Genomic DNA, 9944 nt, shown 5'->3' with positions numbered 1-9944 from the left:
GCGGGATGTTGAAAGGTAAAGCCAGAGCAGACCAGCCTGATCGGCCTGCAGCCAGCACACGTGTGATAGCAGAACCTTGTGTTCTATACAGAGCAGGTGCAAAGGCCTTGTCTCATCTCTTTTCATCCATCCCTCTCCCAGCAATGCAGCTTGGCTCTGCGTCTCCTGTTTCTCTGAGGTTCAGCTCTTTGTCTTCCAGGCGACACACTCCTCCCTGTCTCTGTCCATCTCTCCCATTTCCCTCCCCGCACCTCCTGGCTCTCTCTCTACCCCTGTATCATACTTCATTTGCTCCAGATAACACATCAGCTTCAACGCCCATCCACAAACCCTGTCGCCATGGTGCCCACAGATGGTAACTTCCTGTGGTCCTGCCCAGTGATTGGTGGAGAGACTTCCAAACAGAGAACAGCTGGTGAGGGATGATATATCATCGAGCGTTTGCACTTTCATTTTCAGGGTTGTCTTGTTAATGCTCCCAATCCAGCATCTGGCAGGAAATAGACACAAAGGCAGAGAGAGGGAGAGAACAACCTGTTCTTTGGCAGACCTTAACAAAAGGCTGACACATGTCTGATGAACAGACAGAGCTGCAATGGAACAGACATAACACACAGAGCTGCCTTGAATATGAAGGAAAGATGCTTGATGCAAGCAAAACAAAGACTAGATAAGAGGATGTGAACATTCCCGACAAAAGGTCATTGTTAAGAAGAGAGAACGATAAAAACACCTCCTATGGTTCAAAAAGTTACTATATGACTCAAGTTATTAATTAGGAGGATGAGAACAATTAAAAAATGAAGAACCAATTACATGCTCTTTTGACATCCATTTTTCATTTGTAATGGTACATTGTTTTGTTTGTCTCCATTTAATATTGATTATCTATTATTATTCATTATCACTTATTCTACTCTTATCAAGGGAAGGTACATTTTTGTCATTTTGTAACATAAAGACTAGATAACTCTAAACTGTACTTGTGGCTTTTAGTTGTTCTACTAAAGATGTTCACTTTATTTTTCATATCTAATCTTTTGCTGACTGATTTAGAAATATTAATCTCTTGTTTAACTGATATGTAATATTTGTGCGCATCTTCCTGTGCTGTAGGTCTTCCTGTTAACACAAACAAGAGCGATACACTTTCAGCACCAGAGAGAGCCATTTCGCAACCTGGTGGGCCACAAGACTTCTTCATGGTATGTTTGCAATAGTTCAGCACATTAGTGTGAATGAATGAAGAGAGCAGAATCACAAAAAACAACAACCTTTAATACCTGGTGTCACAGTGTTAGTGGAACTGTAGATATATTGAGATGCCGAGTCGTTGTTCAGAACTGATCCAAATATGCCATTTTACAATGTTGATTTCTTTGTTATCACCCACGTCGATTAACTTTCGATTACTGATTGAACTACAGACATTGTTTACCATCTCTAAACACAGAAGCCGTGTGTACAGACAGCATTTCCTCTGACAATGATCCACTAACTGAGGTGACTGACTGAAACTGAATTGACCAATCAGGCCTAAGGAATTCCACTCTTTAAAAAGATAATGCAAATACAACAACTATGGTGTAACACAGGTATATAAAAAACAAAAAACAACAACAAAAAAAAGTAACAGACACATGAAACCAACCTGCTGAATGGAGGAAGGCTGACCAACATTGTAAAATATATTTTCTAAAAAAAAAAAAAAAAAAAGAGAGAAAAAACAAAACAACAGACAGCTGGGCGAAAGGGTAACAACGCTACCGTTCCAAAGATCTTTAGAGGCTACAATATAGTAATATTTCACAAGTAGAAGTCAGAGAAAAATCATGCAGCTTCATCTCTTGACACAACAGGTTATAAAATATAAATTGCTGCTCGTAACCAAACTTGATCTTAGGATAGCTGCAGAGTAGATCTCGAGCCTTTGTAAAATACACTTTTACCTTACTTCTCATTCGAGGGCCAAATGCCAGAAGCCTTTAACTCTCTCAAACTGTCCTGTTCCAACACCTGCGCTGATGTTAGGTGGTTTTATAAACCTTTATATGGAGCCCTGACAAACATCTCATGGCCCTAGAAAATGAATAATTATGCAACGTGACACTGCAGTGATTTTTATGTTTGCTGTTTGGCCCTTTTATGTTTGTTGCACAATACAGAATCTACCTGTTCATTGGTGCCAGCAAACAGAAGTAACGAAGAATGTTGTGTGAAAAAATGGAGGTGGTCATGATTTTATTTGACTTGTTGTTAGCTTGTGCCTGCTCAAACTTTGTTATCTGTGTGTTTGAATGAATATATTTGAAAACCGTTTGTATCCTGGTGATAGACAGACCCCTGATAGATGAAACTGTGAAAACCCTTACAAAGTACAGTTGCAATTCTCTCATATGTATTGACTTTTCTGTTGAGTTGACATTGATTTCAGCTGTTTAACTCCTCCATTAAACACAGCAGGCACCATACCACACACATCACAGATCATATCAAGAAGTAAAACAATGGAACCAATATACAGTGCAGCGCTTACATAAAAGAAGCATTAAATATTTTCCACCCTGTAAAAACTGTTAATACATTACAAATACATGGTCAAAATGCACAAACAGTAGACAGCTCTGTTTCCTCATCCCTTCCAGGAAATCTGCTTGGCACGATTGTCATTAAAACAACAAAAGCTTCTGGAATTAAACTATTTTAGGGTTTAGGAACTAAACTTTAAAGGTAGAAAATTGGACTGGCTTTGATATCAAATTACCATGCTCATACAGTAGGTCAGGTCAGTGAAAGCAACACAGGCTACAGGTAAGGTACTCAAAATGTAAGGCTACTGATAACAAGGATTATAATACGGAATATCGGAGCTAAATTTATGAGAACAGAAGGGAGTTGCAGATGATTAGCTACTGTTTATCTTAGGTTAGCTACCGTTATATTTATGTTTCTATCTACTATTGACCACCTTGTATGTTAACTGTAGCCACACCGATCATGAAATGCTACATGAACACAGAAGAATGGATAAAGTAAATGGCTTATTGAGAACACTGGAATGGCTTTGCATGGTGGCAAAACTCAATTTAATCGGTTTATACATTTCTTTTCTCACCTTTACTGACGTAACATGAAATAACTGTTTTTGTGAAGTTGTTCTACTGTATAAAAACAAAACAAAAAAGTTTCCCCAGAGAAACAAAGACACTAACGGATGAAAAATTACCAAATTCTGTCCAGGAGTTCAAGCTAGCAACCTTAAAATATTGGTAAAAGACAGATAACAGCAACACAGATGATGAAAGTGAATGGATGGTTTCTGAACAATTCCCTGATTAAATAAAAGCCATGATATGCACATGTATAGTGACATTCGGCAGCTTTTGCCACACAGATTACCCATGATTATGACCAATCGATAGCCTTTTAAGAATGGTAATGTACAAACTTGCATAGATAAAGTGATATAGTATAGAGCAGCTTCATAATTGTGTGCCCAAAAATGGAACATTCTTTTATATTTACTCTATAGGCTTTTTTTTTTTTCTGACATCCCTGCACGGAATAGCTGCTTGTTGTTGGAGGTCTACCTACCAACAAAACAAAACATCGACACTCGGACCACTAACGTATGCAAGTTTGCAATTTGGGCCAAGTCTCAAAGAGTGGGAGATCTGAGTTAAGTTTCAAATGGATTGGATGGATGTTGATGAGCACTCCTGCTCAAAGAGGCTTAGGAAGTACAGGCCCTAGGTCACACAAGACATCAGGACGGTTGTTTTGTTTTTTTCTTCCTTTTTTTTTTTTTTTTTCTTTTTTTACATTATGGCTATTAACAGTGTGGCATATGGATGACATCATAGAATCATCTGAATATAAAGGGCTTCACTGACTGTCTGTTATGCTTTAAAAATGCCTTTAAACATGCTTTCCCTGGGATTATTTGGATTTTGACTTTGAACTCTTTTTAAAGCACAGGGAGGGAGAAATGCCTGATTTTGGCTTGTGTCAATTTAAGGCTATTCATTTCTATTTGGCTAAACCATCACCTGGGGACTGAGAATTACAGGTGTGACATCTCTTTTAGTGAAGTATTAAAATGGTTCCACAACATGTGGGTACAAAGTCCTCTGATAGACTTTAAGTTAATGCTAAACCTAAAGGGGAGCACCACTCAATTTCTGGACATTTCTGGATCTAGGATTATGAAAATCTGTAACATCTGGAAACACAATCTCTCTCTTACAAAGAAGACTCCAATCTGGAGGTGCGTCAAAGAGAACGAATTAGGAGAGATGGTGACAATAATTACAAAAAGAACATTTGGGTATAAAACATAGGCTGATAGTTAACAAAACTAGTTGTCCTTGTCACTTGACCACAGAAAATAAGTGTATTTTGAGCTTTGAGTGGTAATCCCCTTTAACAAGTGTACCTTACAGTTTGGAAAACACTCAAAAGTACAACACATAGACACTACTCTGAGCACGGTTCTATTAAAAGCGACAGGTTATAAAACATTGACATCATCAAGAGGACGTGCTGTACATTGAGTTGAGAGTGACAACAGCCGCCCATCTCTACCTCAGTCGTGAACACGACAGCGAAATCATGTTCCGTGTGCAAATCGAGTGAACACCAAAGATGCGCGGTGTAACTCTAATGCTACTGACTGAATCTGTAGAGCTACATCAGGTGTGGTGGTGGGAAAGAAAAAGCTTTTGTTGCGTACGACAAACCGACAAAACATTGCGAAAAAATTAAAAGTTTTTTTCTAAGGTGGCTCCTGCATGATATTGTCCATACAAGAGAAAAGCATTTCTTAACATTGATTTTTTTTCTTTGTAATGACCCGCCAAAATACCACACCTCAGTAACCCACAGTAAGGCCACCTAAAAGTGGCCCAGTCTTCTTTCACATCCCCAAACCATCAACGTCTTACACACACAGACACAGTGGTCCTTAGACAAGTCTGACCTCCTCTGACCTTTGACCCTGCACCTCTCTTCAGGCCAAGGTGTAGGGTCGCTTTTCTACCATGCCTCTCTCATGCAGAGCGATGGATCCCGAAGCGGCCGGGGGGGGGCTCAGCCCAAAAAATGAAGCACTCAAAGCTGCTGGAAGGAAAACAATGTAAAGGGGTGAAAAGGAAAAAAGATGGCCCATCCTCGGAGCGACTCTCCACTCCAGCCCTTTTGGCGTGTTTAGGTTGGCAAGGGGTCGTCATCGCCTTTGCTGCACTTGCACTTGCAGCAGAGGACGATGGGAGTGGCCAGAAGGAGGAAGGGGGAGGCAACCAGCAGGAGCAGGCCAAAACCAGCAAAGATCCCCACAACCTGCAAGGAGACACCAACAGAAAAATAATTAACACATCGATTTAAACTTTTAGGGCTTAACGTCTCTGTGGCAGATACCACAAGGCACCTTCAGAGGTTCAGAGAGGTGTTTTGGCAAACCAATTGAATTGTACTTGTAGTGGACAATATATGTAAACAAAAAAGAACTGGTGATTTTTTTGTGATTCACTGTTTCTATAGGTTTGGGATAAAAATCTTTCCAAGCAACTGCAATACCAATTTTTGTCCAGCAGAGGTCACCTAGTGCATCAAACCTACAAACCTTTTTCAGCACTGTTGCTTCAGAAAGCTATGTTTTACTATTAATTTGGCCATTTAACACTTTCTTCAAGTAAAAGAAAAGACATTTTTACAGCTTGAAAATGTGGGGTTTCTATTCCTACTGACTATTAATGTACATCACACTCATTGATGCTGAATGTGCAGGTATTTGACATCAAGAAAGAAAGAAAAATATCCTGCAATGGAGCAGATCAGTAACAATTTGTAAAACTACAGGGACTGAAAAAAAAAAGTTGCGCTAAACAGAGCGATATAAAAAAAAAGGAATACATTTTGACTTTTAGGATCCAGTGCTTGGACAAAGACTCAGTAACAGCCGTGCTTAAGGAATACAACCACCACATACAGTATCTTGCTAAGTTTTTCTCCTGTTTGTATTATTTGCTTACTTGCTGTTGGAACATGTTAAGAAAAAGTTGGGGATATACAATGAGTTTTTGATACATAGTGTGATTGTTGCAACCACAGTCCCATGTGTAGCTACATAATCATGTAATTCTCAAATCAACTGACACACAGGATGGATATATTTCAGCTGGTCTGTGGAAAAGGTATATATTGACAGTAAGGACATTTGTGATTTGAAAATTTCTGTGTACTCTGATTGGTAGTTAGTCCACCACATGGGGGCACCAGACACCAGCAAATTCAAAGCAACAAAATGGAATACATAACACACAGTCACATGCAGAAGTGACTTATAATAGCACGATGCTTTTCCTCCTGTTTTGAGGACAAAGAAACATATTTGTGGGCATCATTTGCAGGCAAGGTTTCTAATAATTATTACAAACCACATTACTACATTACTGACTATTCTTTTTACAGTGACTGTATAGGATGTGCAGTAGATGAAAGCTCAGTGCGTGGAGCACATTTTGCACTTATTAACACACCCTGATTGTGCTTTCTTGTTTAGGACATGACCTTCCTTCTAACTGATGTTATGCCTCTCGTTGAAACGTAGAACCCATGTCATCAGATAGGCCGGGGGAGAAGATGTTTTTTTGTTTTTTTTGTTTTTTTGCAAGATACGTTTGCCCCGGTACATCTGGTATTACTGAAGGAATCGGAGGGAGGCTTTTTTTTTTTTTACGTGAAGGAGCAAGGAGGGTGAAATGAGGAGAGCAAGAGAGAGACAAAGACACAGAGCAGTGAAGCTGTAGCTGGCTCTTCCACCAGCTGAACTGTAATCATATGACTCAGCCTGCCCCACTGGGCAACAGATGCCAGTGTGTATGCTAATGTTGACAAAATAACAAGTATGTTGGACCAAGGGATGTGCCAACCCATGAATAGATTATTTGGCTAAGGAGACATACTGAGGAGAAATTTAGGAACTGAACAACAGCCTCTGTCACAGGTTTAAAGCACGTTATCATGTGGGAAATTACATGTCATGACTAATCCTTCATGTGTAATACATCATTTCATATGTGGGAAATTACATGTCATATCCAATCCTTTCTATGTGATTTGGTTACCTAAAGGTAAAGACGGACCTTAGTTATGTAAACCATTTTTCTTAAGTGAAAAGTGTACATAATAGGCTTAGTAGGAAACAGCAGGACACTGACCACCAGACACTTGTCGCTGCATGCGGATCAAGCTGTCCTTTTCCCATTGTGCTGTCAAGATAATAGTAGCCCATCTCTGAATGAGAGAGTTGAGCCAGAGGGAGAGAAAGAGGCAGAGCCAGACAGCATGTGTATAGCCACATGCTGCAGCGTGGTTATGGGGTGTGGAACCTGAGTGAGTGTAAGAGGATGATGGGGGGGTAGGTGGGGTGTGAGGAAGATGGGTTTCTCACCTGTGTTCTGTGCCAGATAACAGACGCCCTGGAGTGGCCCAGTTTGTTTCGACAGGGCCCTTTGTCGTAGTGGATCAGGAGAAAGTCATCCTGTCAGACAAATACATACACAGAATACAGATAAAGATTGACCATTAGCAGCCTGAAAGACACGGACAGCTGTTGTAAGAAAATTGCTTTTTAAATGACCTGCGGTCTTCTGCGCTCACACAATTACGATTACATAAGGCACCACGGCCCAGAAGTCACCCTTATCCAAGTTCAGCTAAAGCTGTCACTTTCTTCAGCCTTCTAATGAATTAAAAAAAAAAAAAAAAAACATACATCTTATTCCTTTCTTATCAACACCAAGGTTAAGCTACGGTCTCCTGATAATGAAAATCTTCACTGTCACAGGGAAGAAAAAATTATGTCAACATCCAAGATTATCACAGTGTGCAAATACTATTGCAATATTAAACTGTAGAGGTTTTTACAAATGGAAAATACATAATGTCGACCTCTATCGGAGTAAAGATCAAGGAATAAAGAAATTAGAAAGGAGCCACTCACGTCCAGGGACTCCAGACAGTACCAGCAGAAGGCATGTTTGCAGTTCTTGCACATCATCTGCGCACAGCCCTCGTCCCTCTCGATGTAAACTTTACATTTAGGACAGCGCTTGATTGGTGCGTCATCCTCTTCATTCTTATAGAAAGAGCTGGGGAGGAGAGAGACACAAGCTTGATGTGTTTTTTTTTTATTTCATACCTGATATCAAATCCAAAATCATTCAACATTCACATTGCGAGAAGTGCTGGAGATGAGATTGCTTTAGTGCAGTAATCAATATTTACAATCTTTGGCAGAACAGGATTGTGTGAAATGGTGGACAGCTTTAGTTCAGGAGTCGATAACTCTTCTATAAAAAAAAATAAAAATAAAAAAAATGCACCCGTCACTAAATGGCCTTTGAAATGGCTCCCAAGCTCTTACTCTTCCCTCCTGTTGGTGTCAGTTTGTCTGTATCAATTTCTTCTGTTTCAGTGAAGTGCTGACTCTAGAAAATCTGTGGGCGAGCAGGTAGCTGTCATTCTGGGTGTCGTCCTAGGACAGCAAACAAGCCCATTCATTTCCAGGCCAATTTTTTCCATGAATTGATAGATCTGTGCCTCTAAGTGCATTACAGCACATTCTGTACACGTCCATTAATCTGACACCTGGCAGCCATTGTGAAACTGGCCAAAAGAATAAAAGACAGCTCAAAATTAGCTTAGAGAGAGGAAGAGGATGAGATTCTTGTTCAGTATTTAAATAGCTCCTTGTTTTTTTTTTTAGCAGCATCCTCAGCAAAAGCTCATCAGTCAATCAGTGATTGAGTTAAGATACTTTAGTATAATGAAAAGAAAGTTGTATAAGAAGTGAAACCACATCACAGGCAGAGTCTAATGTAATGGTGAACTTTTAACACTTGCCTGCTGGATCAGGTATAGTGGAGAGGGCATTAAAATAAGAAGGTTCAGAATTTATCCAGTCATAACAGGCCTGAGGCGCACAGAAGAATCGGAATCCAGCTCTCCGCGACATCCTTACAGTGAACAGATGTAGGTCAAACACCAAGGCTCTTTACAACTAACAGTACTCCTGCTAATCCTCTCTCCCTTCCCTGTGCCCTCTGAACTTGGTCCTGAACCTGTGCTGATAGAGGAAAGCTCTGCAGAGCCAGTGACTCTTCAGGAGTAAGAGAATATCACAAAGACAGGGGTCAGCTTCATATGACACCGGACAGGCCCTCCTCTACCCTCACAGACAGATAGTTAATTCTCAAAATGCACAGTAAGCCCATCTCAGACTGCTCTACTGCAGTTTACTTTCAACAGATTGTTTTATGTCTGCCTATTAATTTATGCTTGAGCCCTGGCTGATGCTCAAACTGAGCAGTGGCTGCAAAACAGCCAGCCAGACCAGCTGTCAGTCTATATTTAAGGCTGCACTGAATGAATCCTGCTGTATATTGACAAGAGGTCCTTAACTCCAGTCAGGTGAGCATGACGTGGATTTCTACGTCAGTTCCAAGAAAATGAATAACATTTCCAGTCAGCGCATCAGCAAACGAGGCCTGATACTGTTGCACCATGACAAAATGGAATGAAATATCTTCTTTTTTTTTTTAAAGGTTGAAGAGGTAATAAAAACCTTATTATATTAACTGGAAACTGTTGGGGTATAACATTTTAACCGATGTTCTGAGCAAAAACGTATTACTTAAGTCATTAAATTTAATTACTTGGTTATTAAAATTTTCAACATAAAGTTAAAAATACATCCATTTTAAGTGGGCTAATAATCACTTGTACAATTCATTTATGCCGACAATTACATGTTTCAGCAGTTTCAAGTGTAATTTTAATAACATTTTGTATCCAGTCGCTAAAACAAGGTCTGCAACTAAAGATGATATTTTTAACCATCTGTCAATTATCTGTCAAAAAAAAGTAAAAAATGCCCATCACAC

At 39.8% G+C, this 9944-nt stretch overlaps 1 protein-coding gene across 3 annotated transcripts in view; it reads right to left on the bottom strand.

Moving 5' to 3' along the window:
- Nucleotides 1-1257: 1257 nt before the first annotated feature.
- rnf144aa (ring finger protein 144aa) overlaps nucleotides 1258-9944 on the bottom strand; it is a 31563-nt gene continuing 22876 nt past the window's right edge. For all 3 annotated transcript variants that reach the window (XM_023393754.2, XM_023393753.2, XM_087170273.1), the window contains 3 exons: nucleotides 8003-8150; nucleotides 7451-7540; nucleotides 1258-5337 (listed from right to left, as the gene is read on the bottom strand). In XM_023393754.2, the coding sequence (XP_023249522.1) occupies nucleotides 5206-5337; nucleotides 7451-7540; nucleotides 8003-8150 (370 nt within the window). In that variant the 3' untranslated portion in view covers nucleotides 1258-5205. The remainder of the gene's footprint in view (nucleotides 5338-7450; nucleotides 7541-8002; nucleotides 8151-9944) is intronic.

The sequence above is a fragment of the Seriola lalandi genome, unplaced genomic scaffold (genome assembly GCF_002814215.2).
Source record: "Seriola lalandi dorsalis isolate HSWRI2012SDOR001 ecotype SW California unplaced genomic scaffold, Sedor1 jcf7180002054942, whole genome shotgun sequence".
NCBI lineage: Eukaryota > Metazoa > Chordata > Actinopteri > Carangiformes > Carangidae > Seriola > Seriola lalandi.
This window is presented reverse-complemented; position numbering and strand designations above follow the sequence as displayed.